Source organism: Quercus suber, unplaced genomic scaffold, assembly GCF_002906115.3.
Source record: "Quercus suber isolate HL8 unplaced genomic scaffold, Cork oak 2.0 scaffold_389, whole genome shotgun sequence".
Classification (NCBI taxonomy): domain Eukaryota; kingdom Viridiplantae; phylum Streptophyta; class Magnoliopsida; order Fagales; family Fagaceae; genus Quercus; species Quercus suber.
Genome location: NW_027069841.1, coordinates 484836 through 503974, shown reverse-complemented (window position 1 = coordinate 503974; position 19139 = coordinate 484836). Strand labels below are relative to the sequence as shown.

The 19139-nt window shown below is 33.4% G+C and overlaps 1 protein-coding gene and 1 long non-coding RNA gene across 2 annotated transcripts; both read right to left on the bottom strand.

The window, feature by feature from the left end:
* Positions 1–1723: 1723 nt before the first annotated feature.
* LOC136062188 (uncharacterized) lies at positions 1724–2990 on the bottom strand. Its single transcript, XR_010624003.1, has 2 exons — positions 2586–2990; positions 1724–2331 (listed from the first exon to the last, which is right to left on the bottom strand). It is a non-coding gene; the product is annotated as an uncharacterized LOC136062188 (long non-coding RNA).
* A 4253-nt stretch (positions 2991–7243) lies between these two features.
* LOC112038350 (leucine-rich repeat protein 1) lies at positions 7244–10692 on the bottom strand. The gene is made up of 7 exons (XM_024071158.2): positions 10402–10692; positions 10159–10291; positions 9941–10012; positions 9253–9396; positions 9057–9137; positions 7669–7721; positions 7244–7557 (listed from the first exon to the last, which is right to left on the bottom strand). Exons 1-7 carry the CDS (start codon positions 10469–10471, stop codon positions 7511–7513), a joined length of 600 nt encoding a protein of 199 aa, XP_023926926.2. The 5' UTR covers positions 10472–10692; the 3' UTR covers positions 7244–7510.
* Positions 10693–19139: the final 8447 nt, after the last annotated feature.

The window sequence follows — 19139 nt, the reverse complement described above, 5'->3', positions numbered from 1 at the left end:
TAAAAAAATGATTAAATATCATAAATTGAGAATTATATATGCGGACTTGTTCCAAGTTTGAAGGAAAAGAACGTCATTTTCAGTTCCAAACTAGCACATAACATATTGTACTGAGAGGAAACCCATTCCAGTTCCTACTTCAAAGCACATAATATGCTGGAGGATTTTGGAGGGAGTTTTCTAGTCCATTGATTTAAGGAGCCATTTGGTTCAGTTCTATTAGAAATACTGGAAAATTGTATTGCATTTCTCAAGTAATAACATATATAAGAGTGTATTTATATATATAGTAGACAAGTGTGCTGTACAGATATGCGTGCTAAGCAAAACAAGTAAAGTGAGCTTAAAAACCACAAGCCTATTACACGTTAACAACCCCCTTCAAACTGAAGGTGGATGTGAGATCAACATGAAGTTGTCAACTAAAGCATGAAGCCGTCTCTTAGGATGTGACTAAGTGAAGATATTTGCAAGTTCATCTTGAGAGGAGATTGAGAGCACCATTGACAAGATGATAACAGATAAAACGACAATCAATCTCGATGTGTTTAGTCCGTTCATGAAAAACATCATTGTAAGCAATATGAATGACACTCTAGTTATTACAATAAAGAGAAGTAGTAGAGGATGTGGACACACCTAATTCCTTGAGAAGCCATCGAAGTCAAAGAAGTTCAAATGTGGTATCGGCAAGGGTACGATATTCTGCTTCAGTGCTGGAACAGACCACAATGGTTTGTTTCTTGCTTCACCAAGAGATTAGAGAAGAACCAAGAATAAAACAATAACTAGTGGTTGACCTTAAATTAGTGGGATCTCCTACCCAATTAGCATTAGAGAATGTACAAAGAATAAGAGGAGACTATGTAGAGTAGTAAAGGCTATGAAAGAAAGAGTCATTCAGGTATTGAAGAATGCACAGGAAAACAGCACAGTGAGTTGCTCCTGGAGCGGATAGAAATTGGCTTACTTGATGAATAACATAAGAAATGTCTGAATGAGTGATAGTGAGATAAAAAAGGCTGCCAACCAATAATCTGTAAAGAGAGGGATTAGACAATGGTTTCCTCGGTAGGGGAGTTAGATGCGCATTAAGTTCAACTGGAGTGTTAACAATCTTAATAACATATATAAGAGTGCCTTTCTATGGTAGGCAAGTGTGCTGTACAAGTAGGTATGCCAAGCAAGACAAGTAAAGTGAGCCAAAAGCCCACAAGCCTATTACGTGTTAACAGGCTCTTAAGGTCTCATGATATCCATGAGACCTCTAGCTAGCATCTTAGGGCCACCTCCAAGGGATTCCTCCCTATAATAATCTGGTGTGTGTGGGATAGGAGAATTGCACATGACCAAGTCAATAGTCAGATACTCAAAGAGGCCTGAATAGTCTTGTTTATAATATATATATATATATATATTCTAAATCATAGATTCATAGATTTTGATTAAATAAGATCCCCTAGCCGTTAGGTATAAACTTGTGAGTAAAGTTTTATATTAAACAATAACGATAAGAGTGAATGATTAATATAACATATTTCATAAAAAATTCTATGACATGGAGGTTTTTAAATCTCAATATCTGTTTTTATAATCGTATATATAATATAAGGATTCAAATTAAGCCATGTTAGCATTTTACTAACAAACTTTTAAAAATAATATAAAATAATGGTTCAAACAAAACAAAAAACCTGTTTTACATCAACATTTGAGACATTGATTAACAATTCCAAAGAGGCAAAAAACCCTCTCCTATCAAACTCCATCTTTAAGAAGCTAATAAAAATTTTACCATGTAGAAGTAGAAATTAAAGTAACAATATGTTGGTGATGCTTATGTGATCTATTGTAATAGATGTATAATAAAATAATATCAATGATGATGTTGCTTCAAATACAACAAATCATATCAATAATTGTGATAAGCATAATATCCTTTAAATTATTTTTAAAATAACACTCTGAAAACAAAATTGCACTACCTAAAATAGTGAGAAGAAGGATATTTCCAGATTAACAAGGCAATAAGTGCCCGTTTGTTTCCACGTTTTGAGCCCAAAAAGCGCTTTTTGAAAAAAGTCAGGCCTAAATGTGCGTTTGGTGAAGCCCAAAACGGAACTTTTTGTCAAAAGTTGCGTTTTATATTTGTGAAGAAACGCACATTCATTGAAAGCTTCACTTTGGTCCATTTTGCGAAAGTCCCATGCGCGTTCATCATATATTTGTTGGAGAATATTAGCAATTACCAAATTACCCTTCAATCTGTCCTCAATCCGTGCGCCTCGTTCCTCTCCTCTCCTCTCATCTCTCTGCTCTTCCCTCATAGTTCTGCTACAAACACAACACCACCCAACAAAATCAACAAAATCGAAATCAACACATTTCAAACCCAGTCTATCACCGGTCTACCACCACAATCAACAAAATCAACAAAACCCATTTCAAACCCAACTCAAAATCAACCCAAAACAAAATTAACTCAAAATCAAACCCAAAACCCATAGAAAATCAACTCAAAATTAAACCATTAACTGAAAACCCATAACCCAAACCGAAAATCAAAATCAAATACAAATACAAACCCAATGTTTCAATCATCTTCATCTTCATCATTATCATCTTCTCTGGAGGAAGTGAAAGAGCAGCTTTCGAATTGTCAAAAAAAAAAAAAAAAAAGAGCTCAGAGGTGGAACGTTTGGAGGAAGTGAAAGGGAAAAAGGGGAAAGAATGAAGAAAAAAGTGAAAAGTGGAATGTTCTGGAGGGGAAGTGGTAGGGAAAAAGGGGAAAAAAGGAAAAAAAAACAAAAAACAAAAAAACAAAAAGAAGAAGAGAAGGGTACGTGGGTGGAGGAGAAAAAAAGAGGGGGAAAAAAAGGAAAGAAAGAAGAAGGAGGAAATGTTATCACAATATTTGTACAATATTTTCACAATAAATCTTAAAGGGTAGATTATTATTAGTTAATATTGGTGACAAAAAAAAAATTTAGAAAGAGAAAAAAATAATTTTAATAGTATGTTAAAATTAAAATCTGTATCAATTTTTATCATAATACTTTTACAATAAATCTTAAGTGGTAGGTTATTATTAGCTAATATTGGTGAGAAAAAAAATATTGTTTTTAGAAAGAGAAAAAAATAATTGTAATAGTATGTTAAAATTAAAATCAATATCAATTATCACAATAATTTCATAATATTTTCACAATAAATCTTAAGTGGTAGGTTATTATTAGTTAATATTGATGAGAAAAAAATAATTTTTTTAAAAAGAGAAAAATTGATTTAAGTATATGAAGTAGTTAATTTAAGTATGAAATAAACTCACATAAAAAAAAAAAAAAGTATGAAATAAACTCCCTTATATATACATTGTTCTTTTTGGTAATTTACCCATCAAATTGCCACTTTTATAAGTGTTAGCCAAACACTCAGCTTTTTCAAAAAGCACTTTTTAACAGCTTTTACCAAACACTCAGTTTTTTGAAACTCCACTTTTTCATTATGCATTTTTACAAAAAGCTCAACCAAACTCATCCTAAATGGACCTATTGGTACTGTGTGGGCCAGGATGAGCTAAAGAATAGTAGGCCTAGATTGGAGCCAAAAGGGGCCTATAGAAGCGTTTCTAAAGAAGGTTTGAGCCCAAGTAATCCAAGGAAAGTATAAGTTCGAAGATTAACCTAAGGAAGGAAAAAAGCTCGGGGTATCAAGAAGAGGACTAGGGATTGTCAAGCCATGCCAACAATGATGATTGGCTAAAGGAATAGTAACTAGTCTAAAAAAGCTTTAGACGAAGCTTTCTGACAAAGCCACTATCCCCTTCGCATTAAATACACTGTTCCAACCATGCATGCCGCAGTAATAGCTGAATGAACCCTTTGAACAGTGTCCCAATAGCTTGTTACCTACTCAGCTCAGCCTCAAAAAGAAAGGGAGGGGAAGGATATGATAAGTATCTTGCCTGAAGGATTGTCCCCTGAAGGATCGTCCACTCTACAGTTGGATGACTAAGATGGAAGCACTGGAGCTATAAATAGGAAAATATCCCACATGTTTTGGGATTGGTTGGAAAAGATAGAAAAAGAGAGATCATTGTAAACACTAAAGAGAGCATTATCTTGTATTTACACCATAATAGTAACTCTCCTCGGAATGACCGAGGAAAAGTCAATAAACAAAAGATATCCTTTATCAATAATCTATCTCAATCCTTAAGTTTATTCTCTTTACTTGAATCTTTTTCTATTTCAAAAATGTTAGCCCAAAGATCCACCTCTTATAAATTAATTGTCTTGGATAGAGGCCCAACCCAAATTGGATTGCTCGAAACCTTTTACAGTATTTTTTGACTTTCCCTTAATTAATAATATAGAATTATGTCCAAAAAAATAAATAAATAATATAGAAAGTCGAATGGTAATTGGCATCTGATGTGAGTGAGAGACACGTCTTTTAACGTATGGTTTTATCACTGTTTTAAAAACCGGACCGGACCGGCCAATCCGACCGGTTCAACCGGGAACCGGATGCCAATCCGGTCCGGTTAAAAGTCCCATAACCGGTCAATAACCGGAAAACCGGCCAAAAACCGGTCAAAAACCGGAGTTGAACCGAAAATTGGAAAAAAAAACGGTTTGATGTCCGGTTCGGTTTTTAAAACCATGGGTTTTATTGTTGTTGTTGGGAGTCCTTATCTTCGTTTTTTACTCCAACATTTAATGCAAACGCCCAGTAGATGCGCATGTGCATGTGCATGTTCATGTTCGGTTTTTTAATGGGTGTGGGACACGACAGAGTACCTTTGTAATCTTATGTAGATATTCATATTATGATCAACTTTGTCTCCTTAAAAGAAGTGACTTGACTAAGCCAAAGCACTAACACAACACTGCTAGCTTCCCATTTCCTTTCAATTAATGATCATTAAATTGAGTGTATAACAACAACCTCACGGGTTGATCCAAAGTGCCAATTAACCCTACAGTAAAAAAGTAAAGGGAATATAGGCTGGTTGATCATTAACCTCTGTCTAAAACATGAACATTGTCAACACATAGACTATGGGAATCAATCTCACCAAATCCTTGATTGTCAACAAATATTGGCGCATCACGATCTGTTTGAATAATGGTACGTAATATCGTTTTCGTTTTACACAACCAATTTTAGAAGACAGATTTTTATTGGTGGGTATAAATATAACGTCAGTAATGGACTTAGATTAGAATTAATAAGAATTTATCATCTAAATTTTGTTGCGAAATTGTTGCGAAAATGTTATGGCCCATTCTATTTTATACTTGTTGAGATTGTACTTATAAAAGGATGTTAATATTACTTCTATATAGAAGTGATGCTTTTGAGTTTCAATTGGCTTAACTGGTAAAATTTCTTGCAATCGTATGTTTAAATATATATTAAAAAAAGGTAACATGGCTTTGACCATAATTTGTTAGGTTACCAATTGTGAAAGAAAGTTATGAACATTAATATTGCTTTCCTAGTTCACTGATCATCAAACTCAGTTGGTTTCAACAAAATTATATTCTCAAGGACTTGAATTTGGGCAAGAAACTTCTTACTTCTTTTCCAATTCTATTCCATCTAGGGTCATATTTTCATATATTCTTGCTGATCAAAGAGTTCTCTGAAAGTTCAAATAGCGTTTAAAACACTACAAACGTTTAAACCCTCAAACAACAAAAAAAACAATTCAAACTTTATATCAAACAATGTATGTGCAGAAAATGATAACAAGCTTATATCAAAATTGATAAACAATCTAAACTAATTAAAATCACATCCACAACAGAAATTAAATGGTAAAGATTAAGGGAATAGAGATGCAAATATAAGGATAACACAATGATGTGTTATCGAAGAGGAAACCAAAACTCTTGACGTAAAACCTCTCCGCCGCCCTCTAAGCGGTCAATAATCCACTAGAAAATGAAGTTGGGATACATGAACAGCAATAGACCCTCCAAGTTTAATCTACCCAGGTATCTAAGTCCTCCAAGCTTCTTACTCCAACGAGGTTATGCCGAACCTTTGTCTTTTCTAGCTTGCTGTATTCCGCTATAAACCATAGTATCAACTAATAACCATTGGTCCATTCCAAACTACTTCCCTTAGCACCAATAGACCTTCTCACAGATGTGGGTATGGTGAGAAAAATATTTGGTCAAGAACCTCTCAATGATATATCAATGGAGAGAGTAAGAGTAGAGGAATTTGAAGAATCTCTATGTGAAGATTGTGGATGAATTAATCTTATTTTTCTCTAGGGTTTCTCTCTCAAAATTTTCTTTGGAAACTCTCAACATTTCGTGGGTTTAAGGGGTATTTATACTAGGGTGAGATAGGAATGCAAAGAGTCAGGTTTTTCAAAATAGAGCTAGTTGGTGGCTTGGCCTTGCGACTTGGCTAAGTCGCGAGTTCAAACCACGAGATAACAGAACGTCCAAGCTGGACTTTTTGTCCTGTAGTGCTCCAACTGGCGCGATTGTTCATCTTCTCGCATGCTTCACTCGTGTGCTGCATTTGGCAGCTTGCCAGTCGTGAGTCACTCGCGAGTCCCAGTTGCGAAGCCCTACATCTTTGCACAATCTTGAGCATTTCTTCACACTCTCTCACTCACTACCCTTACATGAATCTCCCATAAATACAGGGTTTCTAAGTGCTGAAATACAAGCAAATTAGCACGAAATAAAGCCAACAAGATGGTTGATTAAATTCAACCTTACATCCTCCATACCTTCCACTTAAAAAAAAGAAAGAAAGAAAGAAAGAAATAAAGAAAGAAAGAAAGAAAGGAAAAATAGAAAATAAAAATCAAGGAGAGGCAGCATATGCATATTTTATCCAAAAGGAGTTTGAGTGGCAAGGTTTGCTGTAGGCTCAAGATCACCATGATAAGATTGGACAAAGGAAGAGCAAGGGTCAAAAAGATCTTTTTGTTTGAATAATGCAAACGGGCCAATATGTTAACAATAAAGGCCAATAATTTCACAATACTTTTCTCTCCACAGTGAGATTCAATTTGTTTTCAAAGCTCCACCCAAAGTAACTTTGCTAGTTTGCTAGTTGTCTGGGGTCCTTGTATTCACTTTGATAAAATGTATTTCCAAAATCCATGGACATTCATAAACAATGGACTCACACCATTATGTGGATCAGATATGGAAATCAAAGGATTTTGCTATGATTTCGCCCTTCAATTATTGTAAGGCTCTTCCAATTAACCAACATCCAGTCCATAATTTTTGGGCATAGCCAATAGTACACTCATCATAAGTTAATAGGAAAAGTGAGCCATGCAAAAGATATGAACTTCCTACATTAACCAATCAGGGCCACTGAAGATAAAAAAGAAGTATATATAGAATCATAGATGCAAAACAGATATGTATAGAAGTTTATTGCCATGATTTATTGGGCTTCAGAAATCCCAATTTTATTTGAAAGCCACATGGTAGCATGAAGGTATTGTAATCCAAATCTTCATTTACTTCTGAGCTATTGGATCTTGTATTATTTTAGTAACTGCAAACCCTACAACCCATGAAAGAAAATGTGATAGTTGTAGAAGAATAAATTTGATATAGGATTAATATTTGAATTAAAAAAAAAATGTGATAAGCTAATAGAAAATTGTATGTGTACCAGATGTGGTTTTACGGTGGACAGTCCCTGCCAGCTGGTTATCTGATACATTCCTGATAAAAACATAGTATTCCAATTACTATAAGACAAACCAGGACCAAGGCACACAGTTAATAAAAAATTTAATATAATATTCATCCAAAAAATAGAGAAAATAAAGAGATTTCTCATATAAAATTCATTTGCTGCAAGTAAAATAATATCCAAGTATCTATGATATATTTGTTGATAGAAAGAAAATTCTCATATGAAAATTCATTTGCCTCGAGTAAAATTATTGTTAGAAATATTAGACCAAACCAAACCTATATAGAGTATGCCTAATAGTGAGCTTAGTCTAACCTATTACCAAAGAGTTATATTCTTTGGCGTTGTAGTTTGTGCCTTTTGGTTTCTATATGAAGGGGGTAAGAGATTATTTGTGTACTCTCTCTCTCTCTCTCTCTCTCTCTCTCTCTCTCGTCAATTTCAGCAAAGCATTTAGAGTCCAAACCTTTTGTCCCACTTTTCCTGCTCCACTCTATACTCCACCCAAGCATTGAGTCCAAATCTTTTGTCCTTAAGGTGTGAATGTTTTGTATTTTGTTCTGCTTGAGTCCAAATTTTTTGTCCCATTTTCCTATTTCACTCTATTCTCCATCCAAGCATTGAGTCCAAATCTTCTATCCCGAAGGTGTGAATGTTTTGTATTTTGTTCTTATAACATACACCATCGTTGCATCTCAATAATTCAAATCCAGAGAGAGAGAGATATATATATATATATATATATATATTGTTCTTGTAACATACACCATCGTTGCATCTCAATAATTCAAATCTAGAGATATATATTTGTCGAGTTTTTTTTTTTTTTTTGGGGGGGGGGGGGTGAAGGAGGAGAAGGATGGTGTATATTAATGCGTGGGTAGCTATCAATGATATAAAATGAATTGACGCCAGCTTTTCTCACAAATAAATGGTCAACATTTTATAAAAGTTAAAATTTCAAAATATATATAGGGTATGTTTGGATACAACTTATTGTTGCTTATTGTTACTAAAAACTGATTGTTGCTGACTGTAGCAAAATAATTTTTAAATGTATGAATAGTATCGTGGGACCCATTTTTAATATTTTTTAATGCATAAACAGTGCATGCATTGTTCATGCATAGTGCTTTTTGTCCCTCAAAAGCCAATAATTTCGGCTTAAAAAAAAAAAAAAAAAAAAAAAAAAAAAAAAAAAACTCAAAACGCAGGAACACCACATTAATGGGAAGAAAATGGAAATGTCAAACCGGCACATAAATGATTAAAATGGAAATGTCAAAAAATTTTTATTTTTCTTTTTTGATGGGAAGAAAATATCATATTCAAGCTAAAAAGAACTTGGAATAACTACTCACAAAATCCTCAAATTCCCATAGCGAACGAGTTGAATGACCTTTACTGGTAATATGCCACTAAACTTGTTACTGTTCAATCTCCTGCAAACAATATAAAATCTTAGTTTAAGACAATATTCCTCTAATTATTTTTTGCCCATTTAATTTTTACTTTAAAAGTAGTTCAAACTTCAAAGGAAAATGGATAGGTACTTACAAAAACGATAAGGACACCAAGTTTCCAAGAGATTCAGGGATTGGCCCACTAAATTGATTCTGATAGAGGTCCAAGCTAACAAGCTTCGTTAGATTAGCAATCGCGATTGGAATGGTGCCAGTAAGATTATTGGCAAATACCTCCCTACCAGTAAATTAACACGATTATTCCAAGGATGTTCAGTCAGGCAGTGATATACGCTCTAACACAGATGGTTCAACTTAAGCATCAATTGGATTGGAGACAGTCTAATAGAATTATAGGTAAATTTTTTAGCATCAAAATTAAGGAAATTTTATTTTTTGCAATAAAGCTGAATAATTAAAGATCAGTGCTTCTATACTTACAGATTCAGAAGATGATTTTAAATGGAGTAAAAATAAAGGCTCTGTTTAATTTTAATCATACTTTTCTATTCACATATGTTATCTCCTGATATCACTGCTTACCATTTTCTTTATGAAATACTTTTTTCTGCTCTTATTACTCTTTATTATCAGCATTTTTGATGAATAAGTTTTATTCTTTATTTCACAACATTTTCCTATAAACTATTCTTTAAACACAAAATACTACTACAAGAAAAAGAAAAAGAAAAATTACTCTTTTTTTTCTTGTTTCTTGTGAGAAATATTCCCCAGTAAAAATTTTCTTGATAATCAAACACTGGAAGTGAAAATCAACTTACAAATATTGAAGATTAGCCAAGGTTCCAAGCTGGGGAACGAGAGGTCCCGAAAGTCCAGCATTGCCAAGGTCCCTACAAATTTTAAACTTCTAAACTAATTTAGTTAAAAAAAATTACCTACGCGGCCGAGTGTAATAAAAGTAGGACAGTAGATTTGTATTCTGTTCGTAGGGCTACTTGGTGAAAATAACAGAAGATAGATATTAACGAATGCTTACACCCTTGTAACGCTATTATTGACGTTGCAAGTAACGTGATACCAAGTGCATGGATTGATCAACGTTGGATCCCAGCTCTGAAGGACACCGTTAGGATCTACCAATTTGAGTTTCCACGAAATAAGAGCATCTCCTGTTGAAAAGAGCATCCCATTTCAAAAATTTGAGAATCCACACAATTTGCGTGATATCTGAAAAAACAAAATTACTAAAAAGAAAACTGTATGAACTAAATTTCCGTACCTTCCGAGTTGCAATCTACAGATGCAATAGCAACAGCAAATACGAAACAAACCAAAAATCGAATAAACATGGTGTAGGAGTTATATCTAAGCAACGTTATCGAGATAACATTTCGGATTTTCCTTTTATAAACAAGCTTGTGCTTGATCGATCAATGGAGCACATAAATATAATACAGTGATTCGATTAAGATTGGTCAAGTCAATGTTCTTCTCTAAAAAAAATGAAAAAAAGAAAAGAAGAGATTAGTCAAGTCAGTGTACGTACTGAGCTGCTTGCCAGCAGTGGCGGCAAATAAAGAAACTTAAATTAAATTAATTATACAAAATCTAATAAAGATATAATTTAAATATATCAACGTTACCACCAAAAAAAAAAAAAAAAACAGATATATGAAGTATTACAATTTCTTTATACTAATAAAGAAAAAAAAAAGAGACTGATACAGAATAAAAAGAAAAAGAAAATGCTAAGAGAGAGAGTAAAGAGAGAGAGAGAGTAAAAATGATATTAGATAAGAGAAAAATAGGAAAAAGAGAGAGAGAGAGAGAGAGAGAGATGATATTTGCTATAACTGTGAACCGAGTCGCTAAAAAAAACAAAATTATTGTATTTGCAAAGCCAAAGAGCGCATAACTACAGGTATCAATCAAGGAAAAATCAAAGGCATAGTATTTATCTTGGTACATTTTTAAAGAAAAAAAAAATGAAACTAGAGATTATTTTTAAATAATGAGTTGGACGAGTTATAAATTTGAACAATTATAGTTTTTTTTTTAAATTTTTTTTTAATAGACTTTTTATTTAATAATTTGTTCACTAATTGTTATTGGTCTAGTTTTATTTTTGTTTGGGCTATTTTTGCTGTTATTTGGGCTAATTTTTATTGTAATTATTTAAGTTTTTTTTTAAAGGTTAAGGATTATGTTTGAGAGACCAAAATTATTTTTGAAGAATGTTACATTTCACAATATTTTCATAACAAATTTTATATGACAAACTGATATTTGTGAGTTAAAAAGTGATGTTAGTATTGGGTCCAAATTAAAATTGGTAATAGCTTAACACATAGGATTTGTTGTAAATGTAACATTACTTTTATTTTTGTTGTACCCAAATTCTTGTGATTTTCAAGTTAAGGTTTATAACATTTTTATTAGTATAATTTTTTTTTTTCAGGTTGAAGCCGCCCCTGCCTGCCAGGATTGACTAAGATGAATATTTTAATAGGATTAAATCCATAGCTAAGTTCGTCAAAAATAATTGAATATCATAATATCTGGAAATCGACAATTATACATTCGGACTAGTTTCTGGTTTGAAGATAAGGAACGTTCTTTTGCAGTTGGACCCGCTGCTGAGTATCGGAAAGAGCATATTATACCAAAATAGAGGAAGTAGTAGTTCATGAGTTGCTTAGTAATGCTAGGATAAATATCAAAATAAAACCAACCAGGATGTTCACAGCTAGAAATACATACTAACTAATTAAAAGAATTTGACATACCTCAAGTCTTTAAAACTAGTAGTTTTACCTTGAATTGAATCCATACCAGCTGCTGTATTTGCAACTTAATTACCATAAAATTGGATGTCACCGACAAAATGTATACCAACTTGCATCACCTACAAAACCCTTTTTTGCTTGTTGATGAAAAAAACATCTAAATGACTAAAAAGTGTCAAAATAAATAACCGTTGCAGAGATTTTTACATTAATTCTTCTCAGATAACAATTTAGAAAACACCTAGAGTTCTTTTACCCCCTCTATAATCTATACTATTATAGTAATACCGGCCTATTATAATAGTTAATACTAAATATTAAGCCATATCCTCAATGACCCCCCCCAAAACCAAAAATGACTAAAACACCCCTTAGCCTAATATGATGACCAAAATACCCCCAACGGCTAAAAATGAATCAAATACCCCAGGCATTAAAAAATGACCAATATATACCCTAAGCCAAAAAGTGACAGAAATACCCTAGAAACTTAAAAAAAAAAAAAAAAAAAAAAAAAAAAAAAAAAAAAAAAAAAAAAAAACCAAACTACCCTTGAGCCAAAAAATGACCAAAATACCCTCTAAGCCTAAAAAACTAACCAAAATACCTCCAAAAGCTAAAAACAATCAAATACCCCTAAGCATTAAAATTTTTACACACATACATCCTAAGCCTAAAACCTGACCAAAATGACTTGGAAACTTAAAAATTAATAAAATACTCAAGTCATTTTTAATTTTTAATTTTTAAAGGGTATTTTGTCATTTTTTTAGGTTTTGGAGGATATTTCGGTCATTTTTAAGGTTTCGGGGGTGTGTATGTCTTTTTTAGGTATCGAGTGTGTTTTGGACATTTTTTGTATTTACGGGAGCATTTTGGTCATTTTATTTTTATTTATGGGGGTATTTTGGTCGTATTCAAGTAATTGAGGGTATTTTGGACTTTTTTAGGCATGGGGGTACTTTGGTTATTTTCTATGTTTTGGGGGTATGTTGGTCAGTTTTTAGGTTTTGGAGGTTATTTTAGTCATTTTCTAGGTTTCGGGGGTGTATTGGTCTTTTTTTTAGGTATCAGGTGTGTTTTGGACATTTTCTGTGTTTACGGGGGACATTTTGGTCATTTTTTATGCTTTATAGGGGGATTNACCCCCCCCCCCCTCTTTTCCTCATATATATATAGCTAATTGTAAATAACTAAATAATAGCTAATTGGAAAACCACAAAATGTATGTGTACAGTGTAATATAACAAAAAATTAGGCCTTCCATTGGATTAAGCTATCAACGCATCATGAATCTCAATTATTTCAATTGCATGCCACTAGCTACTCCAAATGATGGGGAATTAATTGTGCTACTTAGCCACTATATTATGTTCACAATTTAAGCCACACAATTATCATACAAACTTTTGCTAGTTATTTTAGCCCGTCTAAATCTTATTGTCTCAACCACATCCACCTTAAAGAATAAAAGTTTTAAGGTCAATCAGCACTTCTTCAGTTCTTCTCACAAATGAATTATTTATGGTGTTACTTTATCATAAAACTTCTCATTAAAAAAAAAAAAAAAATGAAAGGCACATACAAACCATAAGATAACATTTTATTCCCAATTTTTCAAAGAGCATCATCCTTGACCAATATGATGTTATTGACAATCAACACACACCAATAAATTTGGTAAACTTTTGAAGTATTTCTACAAGTCACTGATCTTAAATGTCATATCTTTTATTTCTCTTATTTCAAGTTCTACCTATTCTGAGTTCCAAGCCAATAACATACTTGACAAATGACAATAAGACTAATCATACTTTGAAATGCCAAGTTGGGCCACCAAATTATTAAAAAAAAAAAAAAAGTATCTATGAAACCCAATAGTAAAAGTACTGCAGAACTATATAATAATATCAGGAATTTAATTAAATAAAAGCAAGTGTGATACTAATAAAATGCATCAAAAGTCTCATAATTTCTAGATTTTGCACCATATTCTTCATAAATTCAATGCAAATAGCAAATTTTGAACATTGACCAGAAAAATCTCAAAAATTCAATGAAAGTAGCAAGCTTTGAACATTGACCAGAAAAAATAAAAAAGGGTGTTTCTTTAAAGGATAACAGCACAAAAACACCAACTACAGAATCAAAAATATAGAGATGAGAGCTAGAGAGACTTACCTTGCTTTGGGTAGGATTTGTGGTTTTGGGTAGTATTTTTTGTGTTTGAAATTTTGAAAAAGAAATGGTGGGTTTTGAGTAAAGAAGAAGAGAGGAGGAGGGAAAGTGGGTTAAGGAAGATCCATGAGAGAGAGAGAGAGAGAGGGAGAGGGAGAGGGAGACCAAAAATGAGAGGCCAAAGCGGTGGGAAGCTGAAAAAAATAAGTGGGAAGTCTGAAAATTTTTAAGTGGTATGGGGGACTTATTGTGACGAAAATGGCGCTTATTGCAGCAGAAAAAACCGCTGTAATAGGTTTTAAACCTATTATGGCTACTTGTTCACTTATTGCAACGAATTTAAACTGCCACAATAATCATGAAATTTTCAAAATTTTTTGAAAATTTTGAAAGCCGGTTTTTTTACTTAGACCTATAGCAGTGGTTTTAAAACCACCGTAATAGGTGTAAAAACCGCTGTAATAAGCCTTTAGGGATTTTTTTTTCCTACACTAAAAGTAATAAATATAATTTAATAATTAATAAAAATATAAGATGAAACTCAATGACCATAATTAATAAAATATACTTTAATAATCATTAAAATGACTTAAATACCCTTAAAACTAAAAAAAGGGCAAGATACCCCCATAAACTTAGAAAATGACTGAAATAGCCCTACCACCCAAAAAAAGACTAAAATACCCCTACAGCATGAAAAATGACCAAAATACTCTTGAAGCCTAAAAAAGACCAAAACACACCTTGGTTACCTAAAAAAAATTGAAATTAATAAAATTTAATTTAATAATCCTTGAAATGACCGAAATACCCCTAAGACTAAGAAAATGCCAACTTACCCGATAAACTTAAAAAATGACTAAAACATCCCTAACACCCAAAAAATAGCTGAAATACTCCCAAAACATGAAAAAGAACTAATATACCTTTGAAGCCTAAAAAAAGACCAAAATATCATTGAAACCTAGAAAAAGACCAAAAAACCACCGAAACCTAAAAATGACTAAAAACACCCCTTAGCCTAATATGATGACCAAAATACCCCCAACGGCTAAAAATGAATCAAATACCCCTAGGCATTAAAAAATGACCAATATTACCCTAAGCCAAAAAGTGACAGAAATACCCTAGAAACTTAAAAAAAAAAAAAAAAAAAAAAAAAAAAAAAAAAAAAAAAACAAACCAAACTACCCTTGAGCCAAAAAATACCAAAATACCCTCTAAGCCTAAAAAACTAACCAAAATACCTCCAAAAGCTAAAAACAACAAATACCCCTAAGCATTAAAATTTTACACACATACATCCTAAGCCTAAAACCTGACCAAAATGACTTGGAAACTTAAAAAATTAATAAAATACTCAAGTCATTTTTAATTTTTAATTTTTAAAGGGTATTTTGTCATTTTTTTAGGTTTTGGAGGATATTTCGGTCATTTTTAAGGTTTCGGGGGTGTGTATGTCTTTTTTAGGTATCGAGTGTGTTTTGGACATTTTTTGTATTTACGGGAGCATTTTGGTCATTTTATTTTTATTTATGGGGGTATTTTGGTCGTATTCAAGTAATTGAGGGTATTTTGGACTTTTTTAGGCATGGGGGTACTTTGGTTATTTTCTATGTTGCTTTATAGGGGGATTTTGGTCTTATTCAAGTAATCAGGGTATTTTGGTCTTTTTTAGGCATGGGGGTACTTTGGTCATTTTCGATGTTTTGGAATGTACTTTGGTTAATTTTTAGGTTTTTGGGGTTATTTTAGTCATTTTTTTAGGTTTCAAGGGTGTATACATCTTTTTCTAGGTATCAGCGATGTTTTGGACATTTTTTGTGTTTACGGGGGTATTTTGGTCACTTTTTTGATTTATGGGGGTATTTTGGTTTTATTCAAGTAATCGAGAGTATTTTGATATGTTTCAGGCATAAGGGGTACTTTGGTCATTTTTGATGTTTTGGGGGGTATTTCGGTCACTGTTTAGGTTTCGAGGGTGTATTGGCCTTTTTCAGATATCGGGGGTGTTTTGGACATTTTCTGCGTTTACGAGGGCATTTTGGTCACTCTCTCTATTTATGGGCGTAATTTGGTTTTATTTACGTAATCAAGTTTTAGGGGGGTATTGGTGATTTATTATGAGAAATCCCTATTCCAGTGCTTTTCAAAGCGCTGGGATAGGTATACCCCGTAATGGAATGAAGAAACCCTATTCCAACGCTTTTAAAAGCACTGGGATAGGTCTCCCCCATAAGAGAATAGAGAAATCCTCTCCAATGCTTTTAAAAGAGCCGGGATAGGTATACCCCATAATGGAATGTATCGGTAATTCTGACCTATAGAAGCAGTTCGAAAACGCTGCAATAGGGCTTCCTATACCAGCAGTTTTGGAAACCGCCGCTATAGGTCTCCTATTGTAGCAATTTATGAAGCACCAGTGTTGAAATGGTGTAATAGGATTTCCTAAACCAGTGGTTTCGAAAAGCGTTGCTACAGGATCCTCTATTACGGCAGTTTTTAAAAGCGCCGCAAAAAAAACGCTACAATAGGACAATTTTTTTTTAGTGCAAGCACAAAATATATCTAAGGATTTTGGAGAGAGCTTACCAGTCTAGTTAAGAGTGATGTTAGGGTAGTAGCCAATATGTTAGCAATAAAGGCCAACAAGTTCCCACTGCTTTTCCCTTGAAATTGAGATTCAATTTGTTTTGAAAGCTCTAGCCAAAGTAACTTTGCTAGTTGTGTTCCCTTCTTCCACTCAAGTGCTCTTCTTAAGCCTCTCAATCATACTTTTATCCCTCTTTATCTCTAAAGAAGTTTCTCATTTTAGATTGATTAGTCTTAGCAACGTTGATTTCAAAATCATCTCTAAAATTTTGATTGATGGACTAAAACATTTCATGCATTTATTAATATCCCCATCCCAAAATGCATTCTTCAAGGGTAGATCCATTACAAACAATATGATCATTCTTGCACATGAATTGTATGAAACCTTCCCCCCACCCCTTGCAAGGAAATTCAACTTTGTTGCCCTTAAGATAGATATAAACAAGGCATATGATATGATAGGGTTATATGGAATTTCGTAAAAGTTGCACTGATGGTTATGAATTTTAGTCCAAAATGGGTCCATTGGATTATGGAATTTGTCACCATAGTGCATTTTGCATTAGACAATGCAAAATAAATAATGACTCATTTTACACATCTAAACCCCAAAATCATCCATATCAATCAAGCTAAGGATGTGTAAATTTGTAAAGTTGCTATAGTAACTGTGTAAATTTACACTGACACTATTTATTTTACATTTAATTGTTTATTCTTTCTTTACTATCTTAAGGATGAAAGAAGAGAGTAAATAACAGTTGTAGTGTGTGAAGAAAGAGAGAAAAAATGTTATTGTAAAATAGATAATCTAATGTGTGGTGTTTTGAAAAATGAGTATCTAAAATAGAAAAAGTAAGTTTTTATACTAAAATAGACAAATTTTTTTGCATAAACTAATGTGAATGCTCCAAAGCCTAAAGGCCAACAACTTCCACTACTTTTCCCTCCTAGTGTGAGATTCTATTTGTTTTAAAAGTTCCAACCAAAGTAACTTTGCTAGGGCCCTTCTTCCACTCAAGTGCTCTTCTTAAGCCTCTCAATCATAATTTTATCACTCTTCCCTATAAACTTCATATAACTGAAGAGATTTCTCATTTTAGACTGATTAGTTGTTGCAACTTTGTTTACAAAATCATCTCTAAAATTTTGGTTAATAGACTAAAACCTTTCATGGATTTATTAATATCCCCATTCCAAATTGCTTTCATCAAGGGTACATACAATATAGAGAATATCATTTTTGCACATGAGCTGTATAAAACCTTCAACCAAAAAAAAAAAAAAATACAACGAAATTAGCCCTTAAGATAGATAAGAAGTAGGTGGCATATGATAGGGTTACTTGGAATTTCTTAAAAGTTTTATTGATGGCCATGAATTTTACTCCAAAATGGGTTCATTGGATCATGTACACCACAGTCTCAAGCACTTTGCCTGATAAGGAAAATCCAACACAAACCTTTAAACCCCAAAGAGGACCTAGACAAGGTGACTCCCTCTCCCCCTCTCCCCCTATCATCTTCCATTAGTAGGTCATGTCCCACTCCTTTTATAAGTCCTACTGGGGGCTGGTGGGCATTCTATTCCTCATTCAAGGGCTCACGGTTCTTTTCTTATGGGCTTCTGCTTTTTTTAAATTTTGGGTAGCAACACTCTAAATTGAAATCACACAGGTATTGTTTTTGCTTTCCTCTATCATCATGATAAGGATTGCGTTTTTCATAGAGGGAGAGGATTTTGTGGTTCTACACTTTTGATTCCAACTAAGCTGATTGTAATTTCTCCTAAAACATTTATAAAGAAGGAAAATTTCTAACCTATCACAAGCTGCCACATCATACTACTAAGTTCACAAAGTACTACAAATTATAAAGCACCACGTACTACTACTAGGTGTCACTACTACTATGCAAAGACCAATAAAAATTTGCCAAGCTTCACTAAAACAAATACATAAAAACCATGCAAGAGCCAATCACACGTGTTGACTCCCGACCTCGATTGGGGTGAAGAATCGCCGTCGTCGGGCCTTCGTTTGACCACTCGCTGTGGTGACGCTCCTGCACATGTGGGGGCCCGTTGAAGACCCCTCTCGAATGATGGATGTGCGCGTGTGTAGTGTGTGGCATGGTTTGTGTGGGGTTTCGGGAGCTCTCTCTCTTGGTGGAGGAAGGTAGGTCTACCTTTGGCATTTTAGTAGGAATCTAAGCCAAATTTTAAGGGATTACCAAAGGTAAGTGAAGTTGTCACCAATCATTGGATTTTTCTAAGGTGTGATTGGTCACTTGTTTCTAGTTGATTTTACTACCAATTCTAGGCTAAGAAAAAGGGCATTTTTCCTAATCTAATGTGGATGGCAAAAAAATCTTGATTCTTGAGTTTGGAAGTTTGGTTACGTGTGGAGAAGGTGTTAGGCACCCCACAATGCCTGTCTAAGGACAATCATTTGTTTTGA

Coding starts and splice junctions, on each gene's coding strand:
- LOC112038350 (XM_024071158.2), bottom strand. CDS start 10,471: ATGTTTATTCGATTTTTGGTTTGTTTCGTATTTGCTGTTGCTATTGCA. Junction 10,013..10,158: donor AATAATAGCGTTACAAGGGT/GTAAGCATTCGT, acceptor TAAAATTTGTAG/GGACCTTGGCAATGCTGGAC. Junction 7,722..9,056: donor TATGGGAATTTGAGGATTTT/GTGAGTAGTTAT, acceptor TGTTTTTATCAG/GAATGTATCAGATAACCAGC.